General features: G+C 30.2%; 1 protein-coding gene across 1 annotated transcript in view; it reads left to right on the top strand.

The window, feature by feature from the left end:
* LOC115886371 (brain tumor protein-like) overlaps positions 1-24,189 on the top strand; it is a gene marked incomplete at its 5' end in the record, with an annotated part of 42,563 nt that extends 18,374 nt beyond the window's left edge. Inside the window, 3 exon segments of the mRNA XM_030905473.1 lie at positions 421-653; positions 9,012-9,210; positions 23,504-24,189. Coding sequence (XP_030761333.1) covers positions 421-653; positions 9,012-9,116 — 338 coding nt within the window.
* Between the last annotated feature and the right edge of the window lie 3,441 nt (positions 24,190-27,630).

Here is a 27,630-nt window from a genome sequence, read left to right as displayed (position 1 = left end):
TTTTTTACCCAAAAAAAAATATTTTTTACGTGTAAAAAACTATTTGTTACACGTAAAAACGACTTTTTACGCGTCAACAACTATTTGTTTCTGTTAAAAGAACTTTTTTTACGCAGAAAAAATACACTTTTTACGCATAAAAAAATATTTTTTACGCGTAAGAAAATATTCCTTTTGAAACTGCACTTTTTCAAACATTTCCTTCAAATTTTTGAATTTAATAGAATCTTCCTAAACAATAGATGTTAACGCAAAAAACAACAGTAAAAACGCTTTCTGTGTGACCGTGGGCTAACAGTCATTGCAAAAAAGCTCATTAAATCCCTATTAGAAGTCAAGAAATCGACGACAAAATAATATAATAATTTTACTCCTCAACATTTCAACAACTAAGCTATAAAAATCTGTTTTTTTTTTCAGGAAAAGAGTTTTATGTTTGCGACTTTAAAGGTCACAATGTGGTGGTTTTCAATGAAGACGGGCAATACTTACGTCGTATCGGCTGCGAAAATCTAACCAATTTCCCTAACGGAATTGACATTTCCGATGCCGGTGACGTGCTGATCGGGGATTCCCACGGGAACCGGTTCCACGTCGCCGTTTTCGCCAGGGACGGGTCCCTCATTTCAGAATTCGAATGCCCATATGTAAAAGTAAGTAATTGTATTATATAGTAAACGTCACGAATGTTTGGGAGTGATTTATCGGTCGCTACCATGTGAACTAATCTGTTCAAGGTCACATAAAACTTAATTCCAGTGCCGTGGTGTTGCAAGTCATTATAATAATCAATATATAATCTGTTGTAATTTGTTGTTTTAACTGTCGAAGTCTTGTCAAAACCTTAGACTAAAACTTCTAGACGGAGCAAGTCATTCATAAATCTACTACAACCATGTTCCACTTGGCCTGCTTAGAATGGAATCACGGAGGTTAAAATATCAATGAAATGCCTTGAGTGGGGATAAGAACTTGGGACAGCAAATTTGGCGCGGCGATACTGGATGGACTAATCCAATGGCGTACTAGTTTTTCGCAATTTCCAAAACATGAATTTAATTAAGGTAATATAAAATTAAAATCGATCTTTAAAAAATTGTGTTAGCTAGTATAAATCTCAAAATCTTATTTTTATTTTGATACAAAACGCCTTAAATTTAATAGCATATCATTTTAAAATGTCTTTATTTTATTAATTACCGATTTAACATAACATTTTTTTTTCAAATTACTACCATATTAGTTATAATTTTCAAGCTATGTATAAAACCCCGATTTATATATCAATTTAATTTTTATGTATATTTACTAACAGGTGTATTTTTTATTTAATGCTTTATAAAATATTTTTTCATTATTTTATAATCCTAAAACTTTGAAACCAAATTAAAAATAAATTTAAATATCTTTTATGCATGATTTAAATCATGTTCAGTGAATCTTGATTAGCACATACCTTGTGTTTTTCAGAAGTGATTCGCTCCTATAACTTTTTGATTTTTTCCAAATAAAAAAATGAAATTTTGTATGTTACTAAATGACATAAATCGGGATTGATTGTTTTCAATTACTTGTTTCACCGGAAATGATTTAAACTTTTGAATTTTAAATGGTGCCCTAGGAAATTTTTTTCACTTTATTTGATAAAAAATTACATCATGACCATAGCATTCTAGAGTGAAATTTAAAAAATACCAATAAAAAACAACTACAATATAAACAAGCAGGTTTAACTTTGACAATTAATGACAATCGACAGTAATTTTACAATAAGTTTTTACAAATTAATTGAAGGGTTGTTTTTTACCCTAACTTTAAAACACCCTGTGCAATAATTTCGAGAGCAAATTTTCCTAAAACATTATTTTTTAGTGAGAACCCCCATCCTGAATATCATCAGTCATGTTAACACACGTCTTGGTTAATTTTTAAGAGCAAAATGAACTGGCTACAAACATTTTGCAATGTTTTCGATTATTATCGTTACTTTTTAATGTTATTCTTCATCCATCTACCCGAAGCCCCATCTCGGGATATTAAAATATAACATCGCATGCAAATTGTTGGTGGCAATTTCATTTCGCTCTTAAAAATGAACCAAGGCATGTGTTGACATGAGTTAAAAACAAAATTCTCTCTCAGGAGACATGGTTCTGATCGAAAAATACTGCTTTACGAAAAGTCACTCACGAAATTATTGCACAGGATGTTTTAAAGTTAGCGTAAAAAACAGCCGTACAATTAACCCTGTATTAACCAAACCAAACCAAATACTGAAGTTTATAAAACCAAACCAAATACTTTGTAACCAAACGTTTACAATACTTGTAAACCAAACCAAATACTGAAGTTTATAAAAAACTGAATTTATTAATTAAAGTTGATATAAAGTTTGCCAAAAAAATCATTAAAATAGGGCTAAAAGTAAAAGAAATATCACATTAAACTTGACGAAAAAATTATCCGTTGGGTTTTTATTATATCTGAGTGTATATTAAAAATATATTTAAAAAATACAGAAACAGACACATACATAAAATATAAAATATAGGAATTATTAATATATTCGACTATAAGATGGGTATTAACTTTGTAGGAGCGAAAAAAAAACGGGAATCCATGACACTTATCATTATAATTGTTTTTGATCAGAAATTTTGAAGGCAACACTGACGCCTTTTTTTGCGATCATACGATTTTTACGTGAGCACTGCATTAGGCAAAATAACAAGAACAAAATGTAGGTATTTCCAATTTACAGATGATTTACACAGGGCCTACCTAAAGTACCTTTTTTTGTCTAGGTAAATATTTTTCTTTGTTGTGGTTTATGATTGTGATGCAATCTTCCTATGAAATTTCTCATGTAAATAACCATCAAGTTTAAAATAATTTATATTTTATATGATATATAATTACTAAGTTCCAATGTGGTTAAATAATAATTTCTTCTAAAATTCATCAATCTTGATTTAAAATGAAATGTAACGCTACTGTTTCGAAAGAATCACGTATTTTATGGTAGGTCAGTACTTGCCTGTGAAATGACACATCAGGATTTTTACGACTATTTTTTCAGACAGCACATATCTTCTAGTATACAATTTTTACTATAATTTTATATCGAATGTCACTATTTAAAATAATAAATTCACTACGTTTCAGTCAGAAAACACAAAAACACCTACAACGAAATAATCGCAAACACACGTGCCGCCAGTTTACTACGTCCAGATAAGAATTCCAATGTTGCCACGTTGACTGAACTATTTTCTGCTGATTAGATTAAAATTATTTATTTTTCCATTTTTATTTAAGAGAACTGTTGTTTTACTTGCTTTAATCACTTAGTAAATGCTTATTATATACCATATAATAATTTTTACATGTATCAATAAATTATATTTTATTAAATAACTTAAAGATAAGTATGTATAATGAATATTCCCTGTTATAACGATAAACTGCATGATATGGCACAATTGTCCCGCAAGACCATTAGACCGTATCTCATCGAAGGAGCCAAACAATGGATCGGCTCGCGCTCTCTATTGTCTTACTCTAAGGTCAAAACATATATTTGGTTATAATATAAAATCGAATGCACCATTGGTCGCACTGCAAGCACACTAATGGACTGACGCACAAAAACGAATCCATCAAAGAAACGCGATATAGTATCGTCTTTGTCAATCACGCTAACATTTAAAGAATAAGTGGGAGGCGCAGGCAGATGATTAGACCGGGCCTTTAAAAACTACGTCTGCGGTAAAAATTACGTTTTTAATGTAAAATGATAGCGCGCGTGTCGATTCTAACTTCTTCAAGCGATGAATTACTCCCAAACATTCGTGGCGTTTACTATAGCAGAGAAGAAAAATCGTAGAGAAGCGACAAAAACCGTCGGCACTATTGAAGTGAGGGGGACCAAGTTTTGTGACTTTCAAATTGGCGTACAGTACATCTGCTGGATCTGTGTCTATGAAAGGAATGCGGGCAAAAAACATTTAAATAAGCAGCAATATATTTATACGTCGTTTGACGAGTGCGTCACCGCAAATCGCTCCGCCACTCACTTTATTGGCTACTTGCAAATTTGTCGAATTTTTATTGATGGGACGCGCCGTCTAATTTTTTACGAGTAACATCGAGAAAATATCGTTTCCCCTCTCACGAATACCCCGTTGCTACAGAATGGACAGACGTACTGTACTATATGTTAGGAATCATACTGAATAGTAACAATCTTTTAAAATTTAACGAGTTCCCGCGGTTTGTGGATTTACCGCGTTCTAACCATTTTCTAACCTATTCCTTTTAGAGGGACATTTGTTTGTTGTTGTTGACAATATTTGTTTTCGAAATTAATATTTGAAAGTGATTTTTTTAATCAAATTATAAATAAAACAATTTTTTTTTAAGAAAATTTCGAATATTTATCAGCTGTTATCACAAGAGTTAAAACAAACCAAAAAGTAAATAACATAATTAGAGTTGAGGGTTGGAACCGGGGTGTTACAACAGCAAAATAAAACACTAATTTACCAGAATACACCAAAACACTTTACTTCTGCAGTGCATCAGCAAACGATTAAAACTAAGATGATTAAAAAACATAATTTCTCCATAATATAAGAACATAGGTGGTTGATTAAATTTACAAGAAAGAAATCCCAGAAAAGATTCTGCGGTTCTGAAAATGTAAGCAATTTTTATTAATTTTCAAAGAATCTCGGATATTCTGGACTTATTTGAAAAACTGTAAAGAAAATAGCACCATTTAATATCGAGATACCGGCACTGAAAATATATGTACTTATTTAAGACTCACCCTGTATATTAAGAAAAATCATATTTTACATAAAAAAAAGAAGCTTATATTACATTTAAATATAACACAACTCAAATTAGCGTCGCTAATATATTATATTTGCGATAAAATATTTAACTTTCTAATAGTGTAAATTTTCTAATTATTTTTTATTAAACGCTAACAACCTGCATCTATTTTAAGTTTTATTATATTTAGTTCTGAAAGTTCTTTCTTTAAGTACTATTATAAGGTAAGGGTAAAGTATAGATTAATTAATTAAAAAAAGATTAATTATGTACACAAATAAAAAATAGTAGATTTCAGGACTTTATCATTAACAATGGCAACGCTGGTCGTATTCCAAAAACACGTTGAGATGACAGTTAGCATGTTTACCTCTTGTTTACCTTCCACCACCCACTCAGTTTTGTCACTTCTCTACGATTGTTCTTCTCTGATTATAGTCTGTCCAACGACAGAGTCCTTGACAGTGATAGATGTCTATCATTTTAATTTTAAAAAGCATTTTTTTTTTTTTTTTTTCAAAGAAATATTTTGGTGCAATTGGAATGCACAGCGGGAAGTCATATTTTAAAATTTTTAGTGACGAATACTTACTTCAAAATATTAGAGAAAAAAACTGTATAAACTCAAAAAAATATACTCCAGTTATTTTATTAAAAACTAAGTTTAGGGTGTGTGTTACTTGCAAAACAAAGATGTGTATTGAATAAAGCACCACACACAAAAATCTATAAAAAAAAAAAACTTTATTTTTACTTTCCAAATTAAGAAACATAACACGCGATAACTCAGATATTTTTTTTTAGATATTGAACCTTTTTTTGATTTTTGAAGTTCGGATCTTTTCCAAGATGTTTAAATGAGAGAAAAATTCGATAGGCGTTTTTCTTTCCTGTTAGTCCAATAAAATTGTCGTTTGAAAATAAAGTACGGGCAAGCTGATTTTTCAGAGTTTGTCAGCGACTGTCTTCTGAGTGTAAATTAACAAAATCAAATTTTCCTGCGGTTTTTTTTGAGCAATAGGGTTTTTTAAACTGTACACAACAAAATAATTAGACTCAAATTGTACAGAAGAACATTCTCTATAAACTCGCCTAATGAATTTTTTATAAAGGTTATTATTTCCGGACTTAGCGGCCGTTTCTTGAGCCCTTTGGGGTGGTTTTCAAAAAGTTAGTTTTACAGCAAATTGACCCGTATGAAAGTTGTCCATAATAAATGGACAAACAACTTTTCCTCATGATTTTTTTTGTAGCTTCATTATTTTTGGAGATAGCGTCCAGTTCATGAACAATAAAGGTGTTCATATTAAAATTACATGCAAACTTCTCTGTGGTATATATTTATTTCCCCAAAACGAAACATGGAATTGATCAAGTGAATGAATATTATGATGTTTTTTTATTTGTATCGTCTTCTTTTGTGTGATGGACCTGGCGTTGGCTCCTCAGATTTATTGTTGGTTTCTTTTGTTGCTTCGTATGAAGTAAAGTCGTCGTCGTCAAAATATAGTTCATAAGGCAAAGGTGTATTATACGAGTTTCCTAGGGTGAATTTGCTGAAAAAAGAGTAACATTGAAAACTACCCTAATTTGTTCATCAACTGGACGCTATTTCCAAAAATAATCAAGCTACAAAAAAATTCATGAGGAAAAGTTGCTTGTCCATTTATTATGAACAACTTTCATACAGGTCAATTTGCTGTAAAACAAACTTTTGAAAATCACCCCCAAAGAGGGCTCATGAGACGGCCGCTAAGCCCGGAAATAATAAACTTATAAAGAATTCATTAGGCAAACTTATAGAGAATGTTCTTATGTTCAATTTGCGTCTAATTATTTTGTTGTAGTACGTTTAAAAAAAAAACACCCTATTGCTCAAAAACCGCAAGGAAAATTTCAAATTTTGTTAATTTTACTCTCAGAAGACAGTCGCTGACAAAGTGAAAAAATCAGCTTGCCCATATTTTTTTATTTTACTCTCTATACGGCGATACAATTTTACTGGATTATGTCAAAATTAAAAAGAAAACGTCCATTTACTTTAGTGCATATCGGTTTTCAGCAATGAACAACTTTCATATTTGTAAAGATTTTCACATACAGCCTGCGAAAAAAATATAGCAGAAATATTAAGAAAGTTTTTTAAAAAACTACAATCAATTATTTCAATGGATTTCGAGATATCGATATTTGAATTCAGAGTTCTAATAGCGCGACCACTGTATCGAACACCAACTCAATTTCACTTATTTTTACCAAAATTTAAAGCTATACAGGGTTGTTCACCACATACGACACGAATTGTGTAGCTAAATGATTAGATTTTAACAAATTATGCGTGTTCGTTGAAGGACTATTAGAGCTACAATTTAAAATATTTTTGCAAGATACAAGTGTCTCAAATAAATAAAAAATATCAAGTTGTATTTTTTTAAATGGAACACCTATATTATTACATTTAGTTTCTACGATTAAAATAAAGGTAAATTTGATTAAGGTTTATTATGCTTAAACCTTACCGTTTTTTTTTTCTGAAATATTTTCAATTTTGTGAAATTGCAGTAAAAATTTTAAGGCTTCATTTTACTCTCAAAGGGTGTCAAAGTTTTTTTTTTTAATACTAAATATTTACTGAAGTCTATTTATTGATCAGTGACTTTGTTGCAATAATAAAAATAATACTACCTCATGCAGTGTCTAAAATTCATTTAAATTATTTGTAGCTTTAAACGGCAATAACTTCTTTAATTTTAAATAGAACACCCTGTATATTTTAAGAAAAAAAAAAAAAAAAATTTAATTGTCTATCAAATTGTATTATACCACTTTTTATCTATCCCTTCAAGTTTTCGTAATGCATTTTCTTATAATTTAGACCTCATGGAATATTGACATTTTAGATTGTTTTTAAACAACAAATGTACAAAATGTACAGGCTAGTAATATTATCGTTTAGAAAAATGATATGTGCAGCCAATTCTGTAAAGAAAATTATTTAAATCTTTATAAAAGAGTATACCATTAATTAAATATACCACCATTATTTCCGCCCAAATACTAATTAATTACGCAATTATGTTCATTGTAAATTATTCTAATCGTATGCTTGAATCAAGTCAATATAATAAGTTCTGAAAATGAATGTCTCTGTTGTTATAAATAAGCATTTTCAAAATAAATATCATTTTTAAGGTGTTAGTTTTTACCACACTGTTTAATACGCGCCACAAAATTCAATTTTTTAGTATTTGGAGCAATTATTATTAATCAACGCAAACAGTCAATTAATGTAGTTTGAATACTGGAATCATATTAATTGATCCTCTAACAAAAAATATAACAAATATTTAAACAGTTTTTTTTATTTTTGAAACAAGCTATATCGACAATATTAATACCTGTACTCTGGTCTAAATTTGGTATATCTTTAAAAATAATCTAAAATGTCAGTATTCCATGGGTATACTGATAAATGAATTCTAAATTACAAGAAAATGCATTTTCTACGGAAACTTGAAGAGATAGGTAAAAAAATGGTATAGCACAATTTGATGAACAATTAAATTGTGCATCTGATTCTCATAAAATACAGGGTGTTAATTAAACAAAGTTAATGCCGTTTAAACATTATTTAAAATGGCTGGAGCACTCTGTACAAAACAGTATGTTTTTATTATTGCAGCAACAACGATCAATAAATAAACGTAAATATTTAGTATTAAAACTGACCACTGAATGAAACGCCATTACTGCATTCTAAGAGTGTATTTCAAAACGGCAAGGTTTAAGAGTATGTCAAACCTTTAACAAGTATCTTTTATTTTAATCGTAGAAACAAAAATAATAATAGGTGTTCTAAAAAATACAACTTATTATTTTATTTATTTAAGGACACTCTGTATCTGTAAAAATATTTTTAATATAATATACTTACCTTTAAATTATAAGAACTTTACAATTTATAAATCTAATCGTTTTAGCTACAATACTCCGTGATACTCGATAACCCTGTATATTTAACTACAGCAGCGTCATCTTAAGTCTTCCCCTTTTTGATGACTACTTTTTAATGCACGAAGATAACGTAATGTAACGCTTTAGAAAGCGTTACATTACAGGTCTCGGCACAAGTAAATCTCCGCCTAATAATTATGTTGTCCATTGTTTTCCAGGTATCCCGTTGTTGCGGCCTGAAAATCACCTCGGAGGGCTACGTGGTGACCCTGGCCAAAAACAACCACCACGTGCTCGTCCTGAACACCCTCTACATCCTCTAGGGCCGGCGGCCCCGCCCACTGATCTCGCACTGTACATAGTATCGAACTGATTTTATTTAACGTTTAGTCGTTTAAGTTTTTTATTCGTTTTGAGGTAACTGAATTCATCAAAGCTTAATTTTTAAATTTTTATATACACATATATATTATCTATACACATTTATATTATTATCATCGACCTAAGTTTGTTTTGTTGAAACGTGATTCTTTTTTTCGCAGCAAAGAAAGAAACAAGATATTTTGTTATAAACATTTTTACTTTAAGCCGCAGACGCGTACATGGATTTCTACGTTTGTTTTTTATTATTAAATATTATTTTTGTGTTTACTAGATTTTTTGAAGAATTTTTTTTTTAAAAAATGTATTAATTATTCTTTTTTCGCTAATTTTTCCTCTAAAACATATTGTTTTTTCTTACGTTTGAAAAAACTATTCATAGTGCCAATTATTTTTTATTGTTTAGTTTTAAGGTTCATTTTTTTTCGCTTACACACAGGTAATGTGCTTTTTTGTTAATGTTGAAGAGAGCATGTGCGTAGATGAGTGCTTGAGTAGTAAAAACCGATTTTTTTTTTTTTTTTTTTTTTTTTTTATTTTTTCGAAAAAAAGAATATAGCTTTAATTTACGTTTTATATATTTACGGATATTTTTTTTATTTTGTTTAGTAGCGCATTTCCTCAAATTTTTTCATATTTTTAATGTGAATTAGTAACATACAAGAAGAAATTTATAAGTTACTAACATCAGTTTTCGGTATCGAGAAAAATCAACTCTACAGGACGATCCAGTTTATAAAAAACTCAGGTTTCTTATTTGAGATTTTTTGAAACCATTTTTTTACAAAGTTTTTTTGTTCAGAACAGTGGATCGTCCTGTTAAACGTCGGAATATTGAAAAATATTTTCGTTCGCAATGACGATTGTCCTATACATTCAGTTAGTTAATTATATGAACTCAAGTTTCTGGAATTTACGCGTTAGTCGAGAAAAGTTATTTAAAAGCAAAATTAACGTATTTCCGTTGAAATTGTGGTAGGATTGATAACCGCAATAACCAGTGCCATGCAGTAGGATAGGTCCTAAAGTTGCAGCCTAATCGACGTGCTTTTTTGTGATTCTGTTCTCTTTAGAACATTTTTTGAACACAATCGATCAGCGGTTGTTGCAAATTTAAAGGCGATTTGTAGTGATTAAACTAGTGTAGCTTCTAAACTGTCAAATGATGACATTTAAACGTCAATTTTCGATAATATAACCTATAAAAACGATGTATTATAAAGTGATTTTTAATACATATTTATAAATAAATCCTGGGTTTCTTAAATTATAAAACTTTTCTACAACTTGCGAATTAAAATTTAGAAATTCAAGGATTTCTAACCTATCAAACAATGGCTAGCAGTTTGACGTCACGTCAGTGGGCGTAGTTTAACCTTTCCAGACAAAGCTATAAATACAGTTAATGTTCTATAATTTTTTTAAGCCATTTTACTCACACAAGAAATCATCAAAGAGTATAACTTCAAACTGCTCTAAACTACTGGATAATTTTGAAGACTTTTTATCAAATAAGGTGCCCGGTGGCGTAGAGGTACAGGCTCTCGTCTACCAATCTCAAGGTAGTGGGTTCGAATCCCACACCCGGCATTGCATCCGCCGACTATTTTTATTAAAATTAAAATAGTTTGGGTACCTAGGTCGACTCAGCCTTAAATGAGTACTTGGGATTCACATTCCTGAGGTAATAATAGGCGGTTGAAGCGTAGTGCTAGCCACATTACCTTCCTTGTATACTGAACGGCTCTAGTATAGCTAGCTGTACCTTGCTACTCCCAAGGCGTTAAACGCTATATACGGGAGCTATTATTATTACTTTTATCAAATTATAGGAAAACCTCTTCAGGAGCGGTTTCATCCGTGTTTATGATTGCGTGCGTGTTTACTTTTTCTGATAATGTCGGGGGGCGGTAGTCATGAACGGAACGTGAGATTTTTCGAAGGGTATTTCTTACACGAAAATTAGATAAAATATTATTTATAAAATATGTTTCAAATTAATGAGTGAAAAACGAGTTTCTAAATTTGATTTAATGAATTTCGTGTTGAAATTTTGATACAGAAAATATTTTATTAAAAAATTTCGCTAAAAATTTGATTCACCTAAATTGAAAACAATAATTATTTTCCGAAATTTGATAATCAATAAAAAAACCTTTTTTTAATTCTCAGGATGTAGGTTTTACTTATTAGATTGCCGTCATCAGAGATGGTAAATTACATTAAACCATTTTATAGGAAATATTTATCAGAATATCAATTTTTTACTAAAAATCAACTAAGTAATTTGATAATCATCCGGTAGTACAAATAGAAAAGTTTATTTTTATAGAGTATTTTACTCATGTATATAATGTATTTTACTGAAGTAAAATAGATATAGTACATAAGTTATATGGATTACTTTCTAAATAATGATTTTTTTCTATTAAAGGGTTGTTAACTTAGAACAAACTTATACAATTGTTGTTTTTATACACAACCATTATATTATACACATTTTGTTTATTATTAATTCTGATTTTTTAATCAATTTTTCAAATACATTTTAGCAATCATTATCTAAGTATAAGAAAAAAGTTTATTGGTAAGTTTAAAACATGATCGCGAAGGGGTTTCAATATGGCCGACTTGACTTCCGGTTATCAGTTTTGTGTTCAATTTTTTTAAACGTTAAATTTTAAAGTAGACTACACTCAATAATTTGCTGTTTTTTTTTTACCTTAAAATAATAAATGTTAATAAAATCCATAATTGATCGATGAAAAATGTTTAATAAAATAAAAAAGTACATTAAAACAAGTTGTAACAAAGTTTCAGACCAGTTTAAACTTGCTCTATTATTTATTACGTTTTTAGTCCGAGTATTATCACTCGCTTTTGAAGTCTGTTTCTAAGATTTAGAATAATTTCAATGTATTTTGTGGTTTGACGCAATGTTGTTCCAGATTTATACACTTTACATAAAATCAATATTTGTCGAATAAATAAGAAATATTACAAAATAATGTTTTACAAATCTGACATCAATGGTGGTCATGACTTTTTTCTGTCTTTAATGAATGAATATTTAAATAGAGCATATTCGACACTCCTTTTTTATTCAGCGGTTTTAATAATTTACCTGATGAACACATCATTTAAGGAAACCTGCATCCAGAAAAAAAATTACAAAAAAAAATGTTTTTTTTTTTGTATAAATTTTATCACGAAATGAGTTAGATTTCTTTTTTGCTAAATCATTTCTTGACTATCGCCCCTGTAAGACGTAAACTTAACCGTTTCGGGCGCCAAATTACAATAACCATTATTATATTGCCCGCTATGGTATTACATGCCTGTGATAATAGTATTTCAGGTTAGTTGTGACCTTAGGCTCTTGTTATTTTTCGGACCGCCGAAACTCGGTCGATTATTTCACCGGGTCCGGCGGTTTTTAAATTTATATGTATATATAATAAAAAAAAAAAGTAAAAAGTTTGAAAAACACAAAAAAAAACATAATAAAATAAAATCTCGAATTTTAAGGCAGATCGTTTATGTATTAAAGTAATCGTATCTTATACACTGTTTATGAGCTTTATCGGGACTGAACTGTTCGTCCGAACTTTTATTTAATATGATATATACGTAGTTAAGAAAATTCCAAACGTTTTTAACTTAGACCGTACAATAACTAGATACTGAACGAGGTGTAGGTATTCTGTTGCCAACATAAAGCACGATTTGACGTCACTTCAGGGCATTTACATAACAGATTTAACGTATTTTAACAAAATATATTAAATTATGCTATTATCAGGCTTATTTTTGGCTCAAAATGTGACATTTTCTTTAATATAAACGTGTCATCGTTCACACTAATGATTGGTTGATATTTCGAGTCAATGGCTAAAGGACACAAGGACGTAACGCCCATATACGGGCTGCAGCAGAAGTTGTGACATTAGACGCCATTTTGTTGATGGCAACGAATGAGTAATCAGCGACAATTTTAGCATTTTAATAGTTTGGTGTAGTGAACTTTGTATAAACTTTATTACAATGGTGATTAGTTGTTCAGCTTTTCAAGTGTAAAAGCCACAGCGATAAGAAAGAGGAGTTACGTTTCATAGTAAATAAACAGTCCACTCCATCTTTTTAGCGTTTTGTTATTGACTTCGATAATTATTTTACTGATATTATTTGTACTTGATGTGTGCTATACGTCGATACTAGTTTTGTACCTTTTTATCAATATTTTAATACGTTTTTCGTAATTAATTAGTATGATACCACCGTATACACCGTAGGCACCAGTCAAATCAAAAATATAAGTATCTCAAACAACTAAGTTAAGAAAAAAAAAAAAAAATGTGCCACGGCACTGTTTGGTGACATGGTAACAATTTGCTCTCCTTGGATTCTTTAGTCATTGTTTCGCTAACCTTATCCTTAACATTAACCCTAAGAAATTAACCTTAAGGACTTAAGAAAGTGCTGTTTATACTTCGCCAACTTGTCTTAAGAATTTTTATGAAACATATTTGTTTGAGTTAACCTAACTTTCCAAATATTTTTAGAATTTGGAAACTAGACAGATTATTTTTTGATGGTCTGTGTGTTCAAGTGTCTAGTTGATTCAGATGTATGGTCTACTTTTTGACAGTTTTATACCGTTTTGGGCTATTGAGTACAAAAACAAATTAAAACATATTTTTTTCTTAAACTGCTGGAAAAAAATAAAATTAAAAAAGAACTTTATCCGTCGAGTATACATTTATTTTTGTACATATGTATGTATTTTTCATCATATCCCAATTTTGTAAGTAGTAGGTTTATTTTATTATTATATGACATCAAGTTTATATTTACACACCAAATTCTATTTTTTATTTTTGCTTATTTATCTATAAATATTATACAGGTTACTACAGAGCTTTTATACATCCATAAATAATTTACTTCCAGTACCTATAACATCAGCTTTTTTTAGTAACGATGATGCTTCTAAACATCTAGAATTCCAATCTTTTTAATGCATTGTATTTGTAAATATAAGGAAAACAGCTTTTTTCAGTGTAGTTTATTGCCAAATGACAAATTTTATGATATTCATCTTTACATCAGCTTTTTAGAATGTTTTTAATTAATTTATCTTTTTGATATTCTTTATATGTTGATTTTAACAATTTCTCTATAGATTCAATATATTTTTGACGATCGTATTTGAGACCTATTTTTTTGAATAAAAAATACAACAATGGTAGTTTTGTCCACTCGAAGTGATATTTTATCCACAAGCATTTCAAATATTCAAATAGGGTCGCGATGTTTTTTTTGCAACGGCTGTTAAACTGCTTCGGCATCTTGTAAACTTCGCACTAAAGGCGGTTCTAAATAGAACAATATTCGACTGCAAAGGTCTGCTAGTAAAAAAATTTCAGCTTGAAGTATCACAATACAATTCACTTAAACCAGAAAGTCATATAATACAAAACTAAAGTGTCAAAACTAATCAAATTGTCAGGAAATAAATGAATAAATGCGGCACCTTTTTTACAGCAGAGCTACCACCTGAATAGCTAGCGGGAAATTTAAATTCCAGTTAGTCAGCCCGTCGCCGAATATGTCTCTGGTTGGGAACAGTAAATTTAATAATCGCGACCTCTATGACGTAACTAATAGTTTATTTGGTATCACTTATATAAAAAATATTCAGTATAAAGCAAATACCGAAATATCAATGAAGACAAGACATTGACTCGTATTGTGACGTCATATTGATTCCATTGCTTATATTTAAATTGCATAACCTCTATATTATAAATACAATGAACGATGAATATTAACATTATACAGAGAAGACCAGGCTACTAGTAACATAGCAAGTTGCCGGACGAATTTACGTTTACCCGATTTGCGTTCGTACTCGAGATTCACTGCCGGCTAGTCGGCTGGTCAGGCAGTACGCAGTTGCAGTTGTGCTTGGACGGGTCGGTCGTGACAGACCAGGAATACGACGCGAGGAGTGCCGATTATTTATTATTTTTATTTTAAGTGTTTACCTCAATTCAGGTAACATTTAAAATTAAAATACTTAAATATTTATTATTTAGTGTTTTTTTTTTTTTTTTATAAATAAATAAATTCTCTAAACCCAAAAAAAACTAAAATATTACTCTAAAATAAAAAAAAAGTGTTCAAAGACCATCTTCTTGTGTTAGACAAGAAGCCTAGGCTGTCGTAAAATCCCCGTCTGACATTGGCTAACATATCAGGGCTAATAGTTTGGAACCTCTCGTATTTTTACTTGAAACTCGTCCAGATTATTAGCCCTATTATGTTTCATACTTTGGATTTTTACATAACCCCACAAAAGAAATCATTGGGAGAAAGATCTGGTTGGTGATCTAGCGGGCCACAAATAGTTCCATATCCACTAAACGGTTGGGAAAAGTATTGTTCAAATATTCTTGAACAACACGGGCATTGAGCACGGCAACCACTTTAGAAATTTGATTACTTGAAAACGTGGGATTTTGATCCGCGGTAGCACAAATGAACACTTGCTTTAACTCCTGTACTTCATTAATCAACACATCCGGCTTTTTGTATTTGTGGATACACGCATGTGTTTCAAAATTATTAATAACTCTTGATATAGTAGGTAAAGATGGAATTGGCCTGTTTACAAAAGTTTGTGGAAAAATTGTTTGTATATCCCGATAAGACCTATTTTGGAATTACCATTTTACAATTTGAATTTTTTCATGAACTTCAAAATAAATTTTACACGAAAGCTGTCGCGAGAATTTACATATTTGTTTTGGCTATTAAAACACGAATAAATACAAATTCTGAAACATTGTTATCACATATCTACCTATTTATTTTTATTTTATCACATTTTTTCGCCTGCTTTTTATACGGCGGACGGGTATACGCAAATTCGTCCGGTTCTGCCTATGTTACTACTACGGTGGTCCGGTCTGTATATTACCGAAACCATTATATTTTCAATCCATTTAGACTTTTGTCTATGGACTTTTGTGAGCGACTGTACTTGTATATAAACGTGATATATTTTTCCTTGTTGTTAATTTTAAGTTGTTAATTTCCTCTCCGAAATATTAAATTCCTTTGGCGAACAGTTCCCTCCTCGGCTCGTTGTTCTTCTAAATCGTATGATGTGATGTCAATAATCTCAATATTTGACATATTATATTATATATTATAGTCTTATATATTTACAATATAAGTCTTTTTTTTATTGTTACCAAAAATGGTTTTGATTATTTTAAAAGGTTCACAAATTTTATTGCGTAGGACGCGTAGATAACTTGCATTTGCTCACTTAAGTTTAAATGTTGGACGTAATTGGATCGCCCAATCTTTCGTACACACCGCAGGGTGTTTCAAAAACCGTTTATTCGAAGTAGGTAATTTAGATAGAAATCTACTTTCTTAATAGGCGCGTTATACGAAAGGCCCTGTATATGGAAGATCTAATTATAACCATTTAAAAAGTATATATGTATATTTAAAAGAAAAAAATCAAAATAAAATTTTTATCTTTTTTTATTTTTTAATCTTATTAATATGATATATTGTCAATGTGATAGAATTTTCGATAATTTTTAAATAAATAAAAAAAAAAAAAAAAAAAAAAAATTTTTAGATACTCGTATACCAGTAATTTTTGCCATATTATACATGACGACTTTACAAACATATTACGTATCCGTTTAATTTTATTTTCTACTCGTTTTTTATCAGTTTCCCAAAAAAAAATAAATAAAAGTTGTAATTGCGGTTTTACATCAGACAATTTCTTGATCAAATAAAAAGTAACACATTTTACTTAAAAAAAGCTGCCACGGTAGGCATAGAAATAATGTTTACACCACCATGACGTCGTTTTTTCGTCAAACTGTTTGATGTAAGCCCGCTCTAAAAAGTTTTCGTGAAACAGTTTTTGTTCAGAAGCGACTATTTTTTTCTGGTTTGTTTCACACGAAAATCGATATATTCGTTTAGCAATAAGTATTTTTCAGTCAGTATTGGAGTGACTCATATTTTTATCATTCCACGCGGCCAGTCCTCATTGGTCAAAATGCACCTTGTTTTTTGTTTCTTCTAGCATATGTATTTATTAGAAATATATTTTTTTTCGTTTTATTTTTAGCTGAATAGAAATTTGATATTTTTTACCGTTATATGATTGTAGTAGATGGTAACGACAAGATCAAAACTTAAAACACGGAATTTTTTGGATTCCTTCGAAAATATAGGAATTGTTTAGACGTTTGATAAAAAATAACTGCTACTTGAGCTCACATTGATGCTTTATCGGAATATGCCGTAATGAAAAAACGACGTCGCGGTAGGCCTCGAAATAACATTTCTCATTTATTTCAGTAAAATTGTTATGTTAAATCAATGAAACTAAAAAAATAAAAAAAAAATCTAAAATGTTATTGATACGTCTACTCTGACGTTGCTTTCATTGTTTTTGACAGCAAGAGATGGTTATTTTGACAAAATTTACTCACATCTCGCAAATATGTGGTTTTAAACCGATTAATAGCACTATGACACTCAACGGATCAGTAGAGTTATTTTTCAATATTTTTTTTTTTTAATATTTTTTTTGTGTATGCATTTTAATTGCAACAATCATTATAATATTATCTTCGTTTTCTAAATTTTTGAAATGCGGATAGAAGATGAGAGGTTTTAAGTTTTGATCTAATTCATGAGAAAAATATATGCATCGTTACTTAACATATATATTATGATCTTTTAATAAATATATAAATATATATCAGTGTACTGTAGAAGCCCTTTTGGCTTGTTTGATCACCTCCCTTCAAGACCATAACTAGTAAATAAAATGTTTTTTTTTTTTTTTTTTTTTTTTTTTTTTTTTTTTTTTTTTAATTATTCATATATTACTGTATATAATAGAAATATATTTTGTTTTTTGACTTGACGTTTTTTTTCGCAGTCAGTTTGATAATTTGTTGATATCGTCGGCCAAAAAAAATATATATGCAGGCGGACAGAATTGCAATCGTCAAATTTCGGCCGTATAATTATGCAGGCTGGCAAAAGTTCTTTTAATGAAGGTCCAAATGTTTGCTCGAGAGGTTTAGAAGTTTCATTCTATTTAGGTTTATTTAATAATAAATTTATGAACCATAGTCGATAATTGGCTGAAAATATAGTGACTGTGATTTTTATATATGATAAATTGGCTTTATGTTAGTTTATGACACTGTTGGGCGTCACCTGCATGTTTTTACTCTTTTGAAGAGTAACAACTCGTCGGTGTATTATACAACTGACTGGAAAAATATCCATTTTCGTTTTTTACGCAAAAGATCTTTGGTAAAATCGCCATTTATGGTCTATAAAATGAATAACTTTGAATTTGAAAGTTGTTTTAACAACAGGGCTAACATAAACCTCCGGCCAATAAACATATTCTTTTAAATTGAGTGCCTGAACGAATCAGATAGGTAACTCTTTTTACTTTCGTGAACAGTATGAAAATAATAAAACAAGTGACAGTTCTTCCTCCTCTTACAAAAATCAACACGAAATGATGAATTGTCAAAAGTAAAAGGTTATCAGCTTTTGATTATTTTTGTAAATTATCAGACTCAATACTGTCTCCTTAATTGAGCCCCTGGAGCTGAGGACTTTGATGGACATCGCTTAGTTGAACATCATGGATTTACTGAATGCTTAAGTTTGTAGAACGTCATACTATTCGTATTTCTTGGTTTTGTATTTTAAAATTATAATTTTATACTTGATAACATAAGACAAATAAGAACAATATATATACCTATTTATATAATAAATAGTTTGACAAATAAACTATGAACCATACAAATGCAGCAAATGTTTTACAGTGTACAAATAACTTTGACTATGAATGTTATTTAAAAAATTAAAATAAAATATATTTTAAATTTTGGTGTTTTAAAATCGATCTAATTTAACAAAAAATATTCAATATCTACTAATAATGATGTAATATTATTTGCATTCACAAAATTTATATGTATATTTTGCAAGTATCAATGTTCGAAAAATTATATTTGCAAATAATACAATATCATAGAAAAAAATTCGTCAGCGATGGCTATCAAATAAAGATCGCTGTCATTTTATATGTAAAATTATTCTAAAAATTTTGATTTTCTTGAGATTTAGGTTCGGAAAAAACGCTGATTAAGTTTTCATTTGGTTCTTCATTATTTTTATTTGGTTAAAAAAACGTTTCCGCTAACATTATAGCCTTCATCAGTGTTGTGTGATATGAAAAAAATAGTGTCGAATATAATCCAAAAAATTACATATAAAAATATTCATGGCTGAAATCGTACTCCATAGACAATGTAGATAGTTTTAGTGTTAATAATAATAATTTTAAAAAATATGTGGTCATCTTTTGACAAGTTTATATTAGTTTATTAAGTTCAGTAAACATTATGTGGCGTGTGGTGTGAATATTAGTATTATTAGTAGTATAGTATTATTAGTAGTATCTAACTAGCGTGACGTCATAAATCTCGCTCCGAGACTGTTCTATTAGAAACGGTATTGCGTCAGCATGGCCGCAAGTTGCTAACCTAATAAAATTAACACTAAAACAGCCCGCGGGAACTGTCAAATTCAAAGTTATTCGTTTCACAGACTATAGCAACGGTTTTCAATATACATATTTCGAATCGAAATAATCGATATATGTCATCACTGACAAAAATTGAACAAGTTGACTAGATAGTTATTATACTGAAATAATAGATTTGAAATGTTTTTGTGCCAAATGTTCAACAGAAACTGTTTTATCATAAATTTTTTCTAGAAAAAACAACTTATGATAAATTTAGTGTTCCCAAATTTATCATTTCAGTCAAATAACTATCGAGTCAACATTATGATGCCGTTGATGACATGGATAAGAAACGGTAAAAATATACAACGGTATATATTTTCTCCTCAGTAGTATAATACAGGTACAGACAAAAATTATTACTCTTCATAACAGTTAAGCTAATATGACATCTAAATCGAATTTCTCATGTCATAGAACACCCAGACACCACTTTTATCCAAATATCGATATTAGTTCAAAATTATTTGAAAAAACCGAAATAAAAATGAAATTTCTACACACTGTGTTTCCGAAACGAAGAAATTTAGGAACATAAATTTATACGAACTTTTACTTATTCTTGATTACGATTTTGACCGCCTCGCTAAAACATTTGATCATTTTTTTTAGACAATATTTCGTAAAACTCTCTGCCGAACGTTTCAGGCTTGTTCAAATCTTTCTTTTTTTGAACCGCCTGAGAAGTCAAAAACGCGAACTTTTAAAAATATATATAGTTTCTATGTGTAGCAGAGGATATTCTAAAAATGTTATAGTTAGTTCTAAAGAAGAAAAAAAATAGTGTTGTGCTTAGGGTTTTTGTAAGGCACACGAAAGTACAATATTAATTAGAGCGAAAAAAAACAGATTGTGCATTCAAATTGAAAGTAAATTAGGAATGGGTTGTTTTGCATGTTTTTATTATATTATGGCGATATTTACAACATCCAAGCGCCGTAGAATCAACTATATAGGTTATACTATATCATTTAGGTATTTGAATATTACTTCGAAAAGTTAGAACTGATCAAACTGAAAAGGTACCTAAAAAGATTTTGTTATATAACAACGAACTTTAAAAAAATCAGATTTGTTCTAATGTTTCGAAAAGAATATACATTTTGCGTTATTATTTTACAGATAAAGTTTTATTTATACTGAGAGTTATTTTTTTTAGTATTGTATATTATATACTATTTCATTATTATATATACTAGTTTCTGTGTGTGTTTTTTTATATTATATATATCGAAAGTTTTTTTTGCTAGATAGTGTTTAACCTGTTAGAATAAACAAAATTGTGGATTGTGAAGCAATAAGCTCTATGAGAAACGTATAAGTAATATACCAAAAATATTATTAATATACTTAAAAATAAATAAGAAAATCCTAAAAAATAAAAAAAATCATAAATATATATTTTTTATTCTAATTCCGTTTTTTTTCGACAAATTTTCGAGTATAGTAGGTGGTGATACAAAAAAACTATTTTAAAAAGTATATTATACATGTTTTCCTGCATTTTATCCATTGTGGCTTCAATCGTAGACAAAACTCTAATAGTCATTTCTAAAGTACAAATGTCGTTTAAATGTATGTGTGAACATATCACGTTCTAAGCCCTCTTTATCCCATCGTGTTTAAATAAAATATATGTCGTTACAAAAAGTATCTGGTATTTTGTAATGGATTTAATGTGCAAAACGAGGTGTGTCGCATACGTTTTGGGCCTGAATGGTCTGAAGTTCTTCCTTTTTTATTGATCATAATGTGCCATATTTGTTGAAATTTATTAAACAAAATTAATCCCCCCGACTTTCAAACTTATCTTTTAATATTAATTTTATTTATATCTTGTAACAGTGTCTTGATTTTTACAGTGAATTTAGTAAATTTTTCACTGTAAGTAATAGAACATTCAACAACATTCATAAAATATATAAAAGAATGTCGTAGTAGGGCATCCAAATAACATCTGGTAATGTTTCTAGGCGATTCAAGTTATTTTAACCATGAATACTTCTATAAAGGTCGCGAAGGGGTTTCAATATGGCTGACTCGACTTCCGTTTGATCAGTGGCGTTCGTAATTGGTTAAATTATGTGATTGTTTAATAACAAAAATATCCACGCTAATGGAATATCTAAATAAGTCTTAAAATTTGCATATCTTAATTATTTTTGGCAGGTAATAGCTGCGAAATTACATGAATAAAAACATAATTAGTTAACTTTAAAGCATCATCAGAACCTCGTAATTAGTGGAATAAGTTAGTGGTTTCAATTATACTTTAGTATATTTACAATCAATCACAATGTCTAAAAAACACAATTAAAATTAATAGAATATCCTAGCAACTAGCGACAGCTTGCGGTAATCAGTTGTATCCATAGAGAAAGCCTAATATTTAGCTTATAAAACAATAAACTTTTGATTTCTAATCACATTTTTCTTGACGGATGATGATCAAAAGCCAAAATGACATTCGTCACAAATTTTGAAGTATAATTAGTAGAAAAGTTAAAAGTTTGGCAACTTTTTCCACTAATTGAAACTGTCTACCACTAATTTTGACGTTCTGAATGCTTACCTTTAAATTAGAGGAACAATCTTCTACGCTAATTGAAACCACTAATTTATTCCACTAATTGCGAGGTTCTGAATGAAGCTTTTTTCTACAAATTGAAACTGTCTACCACTAATTTTAACGTTCTGAATGCTTACCTTTAAATTAGAGGAACAAACTTCTACGCTAATTGAAACCACTAATTTATTCCACTAATTGCGAGGTTCTGAATGAAGCTTTTTTCTACAAATTGAAACTGTCTACCACTAATTTTGACGTTCTGAATGCTTAGCTTTAAATTAGAGGAACAATCTTCTACGCTAATTGAAACCACTAATTTATTCCACTAATTGCGAGGTTCTGAATGAAGCTTTTTTCTACAAATTGAAGCTGTCTACCACTAATTTTAACGTTCTGAATGCTTACATTGAAATTAAAGGAACAACTTTCTACGCTAATTGAAACCACTAATTTGTTGAACCTAAAAATTAGTGGTTTCAGTTAGCGTAGAGGTTTGTTCCTCTAATTTTAATGTAAGCGTTCAGAACGTCAAAATTAGTGGTAGTCATTTTAAGAAATAACTCAAAACTGCTTTTCTACTATCTCTTATGTCTTTATGTTAAACTGAACAGTTTTGAATATGAAGCAATAAAAATGATATAGATACTGAGTTTTTAATATTGAAAGATAAGTTTGAAAGACGCTGTTGAACTGTTCTTTATACAAAAAGGAAAAAATGACCCAAGGAACAAACGCGTGCGACATAAATAGTTTTATTAGCTATAAACGAAATAATTAACTGTGTCTTAGTCCTGTCATATTAAACGAATTAAGAAATGTATACATTTTTGACTAATATTGTTATCTCTTTCCAAAGATTTTTAGCGATAAGTTACTAATAATAATATTGAATAATGATTAATTCTTATTATTAATCGTGCTAAAGGCGTAATATATTCCTAGATATTTACAGAGACAAGATTGGCATGTCGTCGTCTATCAACTATTTATTACCTTATTATTATTCCTGTTCTTTTTAGGGACAGAGACAGACGTGTGTACTATATTATACTCTGTTTCGAGATATATCTGACATGATTTGTGTTTTATAGATGCCGTGACAGTCGTTGTTATCCAACCCGGCAGTTCCTCCCCTTCCCAAAAATCCCTCCTCTATCAAGAAGTGGCATTTACGTGTTTTTTGATAGAAAATAAGCGTTTTTTCGATGTATTCTTGGCCGTTGTTCATGCAGAGTTGCGCAACCGAAACCAAATCGCACGAAGAATTGCCAGAAACGATTCGAAGGCCCGTTTTGCGTCGGTTCTGCAGGAACACGTTTATTTTTTGTGACTGTAACAATCTGTGTACCTTTTTGAGATATATTTATATAAGCTAAGGCACTCTTGTTTCTCTGCTTAACCTCGAAATTTAGGTAAGACGACCTTGCGCTTCAGTATTTTGACTTTGACTATAAAAGGAAAATTAATTACCTACTCTTATATAAATATACATCATACATAGTTTATCTTAGATAATATTATATATGTATTATATCTACTTATATTCGTGAAGGTTTAAAGTTTCGATACTGGACGACCTTTTCGATTTTTGCTATGCCAGATATTAATTATTATATTCGTATTGCCTTATTGTTTTACATCTATGGTTATTCAGGGTGGCAAGAGCTAATAAGAGCTCTGTATTTTTCGAGATGTTTTTTTTTATTTAAATTGTACTAAAAGTTGTTTTGATTTGTATGTTATATTGGTTTATGAATATAATTAATTATTCTAGAAATCGTGACTTTTATTTTGCCCTTTTTATTTATGAAAAATTGGACACAATCCGAGACATAGAGATATTGTCAATTTGATGTAAGTCCAAGAGATCAGTTACAAAACAATTTCCGATGCACGTGATCAACTTTGAGTGACAAAAGCGATGGCGACAGCGCTGCCAGATTGGATTTATTAGATGAATCTTAATTTAAAATTGACAAACAATATATTTATTATATAATTTTCTAAAAAGTTTTAAGTTTTATTTTTAATTCAATAACTAATATTTTAGTAATTCATTTATTTATTTGTTTTATACCTTATTTTACTTATTACATATTGTCAAAAACTAGTCCATTATTTTATAACAAAAGATTAATTTAATTTGTTAAAATTATTTATTTGAAATCTTACATAAACGTATCTAGTAAATTTAATTAGCCTTTTACTGCATGGATGCGCGCCTGGGAATCGCCGCCGGTCGCCTATCCCTCCTTCATGTAGGTGTTATTGACCTCGAACGCAAACGACAAATTTAAGCCAGAAAATCGCGCACAGTTGCTAGCCACGGCAGCGATCTATCTGCCGCCTTCCTCGACTTTGAATTTATCGGGACGGGTTCGCTTGCGATTTTATAGGTAATATTATAATAAATTAAATCCAAAATTTTATGATGATGTTATAGACAAATTTGCAATGGCTGATAGACGAATAGACCTTAAATACAAATAGGTGCCTATCGCGCGTCAAGTGCTTCGGAAAATTAATTTAAAATATCGTACTTTAACTATTATAACTTTATGTGTTTTTGTTTGTTTAACAAATTTCGATAGAATTTTAATCGAACAATGGAATTGACCTAGGAATTTTCAAAGGTAAGTTTTTTAAGAAAATGTAAAAGTATGTCGCGAAATAGGTTTTTTTACCGATTCGCTTCCCCGCCTATAATTGTCACCGCACGCCGCTGGAGCTTATCAATCAAACCATAATCAAACTTACTTCTCTGACTGCAGTCAATGGTAATAAAAGACCTTTACTGTCACGTTCTCGTTCAAATTATTTTAGGGAAGATATAAGCTCTTTGCTTAGACTGTTTAAATGTTTCGGCATATGTTTCAACGCACAATTTCAAGAAATGCAATAGAAAAACTCGAAAATTTAGATCTTAAAAGAACTGTTTGTGCATAAAAGTGCAATTTAAAAAAAGCCTACGAAAATAGGCAAAAAAACGAAAATTGCTCACAAAGATTCAACAACACAATATTATACAAAATAATGACTGACATTAGGATAATTTGTCAAATAATAAAGGACAACATTGCTGAACACGGCGCAATGTGACCAATATATATATATAGCGATAATAAAATTCGGTTTAAACTAATTTTTGCAGCTATAATCTAAATAAAATATCTGTTACTGTGACTTAGCTGTCACTAATAATTGGACAGTTCAAAATTTGAACTTTTTTTTTGTTCCAAAAAATACACCCGGTATACGATATTGGTTAATAAACTTTTTTTACTAAATAAGTGGCAACCTAGCATATTTCTGTTTACATTCTAGTTTGTATACAGGGTGGCCCATCGAAAACGTTCCGCAAGGCATAACGGCCAGGGTATTTTTTTTGCAAAAAATCCAAAAACACGTCAATTTTGTTCGTGAGGGGGACAACTTTTGCCCCAAAAATGATTGCAAAATCTTCAACCCTCTAAGTGGGGGTGTCATCCCCCAACTTTTTTCAAATGGGAAGGGGGGTCAAGTGGCACCGCATTGAAAAGAGCTGTCTATTCTCTATATTTCCCCGCTTCGTTTTTGAAAATCGGTCGAGTCCTTGAGAAAATATGACGGATTGAAATTTGAAAAGTTTATTTAAACATTTATCAGGGTAAATGATAAGGATAAATTCTTTGACCAATTTGCTATTTTTTCTTGGTTATTTCAGATGCTTACGCATTTTTTTTCACTGGCTACAAGGTTGAACGATCAGGTGTGGTAGTTGCTAGATAGTTGTTTTGTGACTTGTGCGTTGAAGTCTTCTCAATATCATTTAAACTGACCTACAATAGAATTTCAAAAATACCAGCCCACACGTTCAGTTTCTGAGGGTTTTGTGTCAACCTCGTGAAAAACCCTGTGGTTGTTCTCAGCCCAGTAACAGTTGTGCCGATTAACTACACCTTTTCAAAAAAGAAAGTACACCTATCCGAAAACACACATTAAAAAGGAAATTATTATCATTCGCCACTCTTTCACTAGTTTTATAAAATTGCAAGCGACGATCAAAATCGTCTAAGGTTGAGTGTTGAGTTCTTGTACCAACTGAATTTTGTACGGGTGGAACTTGTTTTTTTAATATCTTTTGGACACTTATACGATTCACGCCGGTCTCATTAGCTTCTTTTCTTGTACTCAGTGTACTATCCATGATAACTTGGCCCAATACGAATACCTCTATAGCTTCATTTACTACAGGATTTTCCCTCGGCCTCTTTTTATTCATAACGGAACCAGTTTCGCGAAATTTTGTTACTAACTCGCGAACATTTTTTTGCCATAAAGGTGTTTGTCAGAATGGCGTTCATTGAATATCTGCGCAACCCGATAGATTCATTATTTTTAAAATAAAGTTCGATTATTTCCCCTTTTTCTGCAAGTGAGTACACCAAGTAATTGTTAAAAGTTTAACGATATTGAGAAGAACTTCAACGCACAAGTCAAGGAACAGCTATCTAGCAACTACCGCACCTGATCGTTCAACCTTTGGCAAGTGAAAAAAGCGCAAACATCTAGAAATAATAAGAAAAAACAACAAATTGGTCAAAGGAATTTATCCTATCTACTCTGATAAATGTTTAAATAAACTTTTCAAATTTCAATCCTTCATATTTTCTCAACGACTCGACTCGATTTTCAAAAACGGCGGGAGTATAGAGAATAGAAAGTCCTTTTCATTGCGGTATCACTTGACCCCCCTTCCCATTTGAAAAGTTGGGGGATGACACCCTGCTTAGAGGGTTGAAGATTTTGCAATCATTTTGGGGCAAAGTTGTCCCCCCTACAAACAAAATTGACGTTTTTGAATTTTCTGAAAAAAAAAATTACCCTGGCGTTATGCCTTGCGGAACGTTTTCGATATTCACCTGTATCTTCGGTTCCCCTAATTTTATACAATGGGTTCACAAATCATAATATTGGTCTGAGATTTCAAATAGATATTTTGGTAATCTAGTCAGTAAAGCCAAAAATGCAACATAAATATTTACACATTTATTAAATTCTGTGTTTAAACAATTAAAAAAACAACATAACGAAACTTATGCTAAATCCTTTAAACACTACCTCTTATTTTTCACAGTCATTCAAGAACTTGATGACACTTGGACATTTTGTGACCAAGAAATTTGAAGAGAGGGGATATAAAAATGTCATGGCAAATAATTAAATTGAATAATTCTAT

This window comes from Sitophilus oryzae, unplaced genomic scaffold (assembly GCF_002938485.1).
Source record: "Sitophilus oryzae breed Bouriz unplaced genomic scaffold, Soryzae_2.0 scaffold_484_pilon_pilon, whole genome shotgun sequence".
Classification (NCBI taxonomy): Eukaryota; Metazoa; Arthropoda; class Insecta; order Coleoptera; family Curculionidae; genus Sitophilus; species Sitophilus oryzae.
This window is presented reverse-complemented; position numbering and strand designations above follow the sequence as displayed.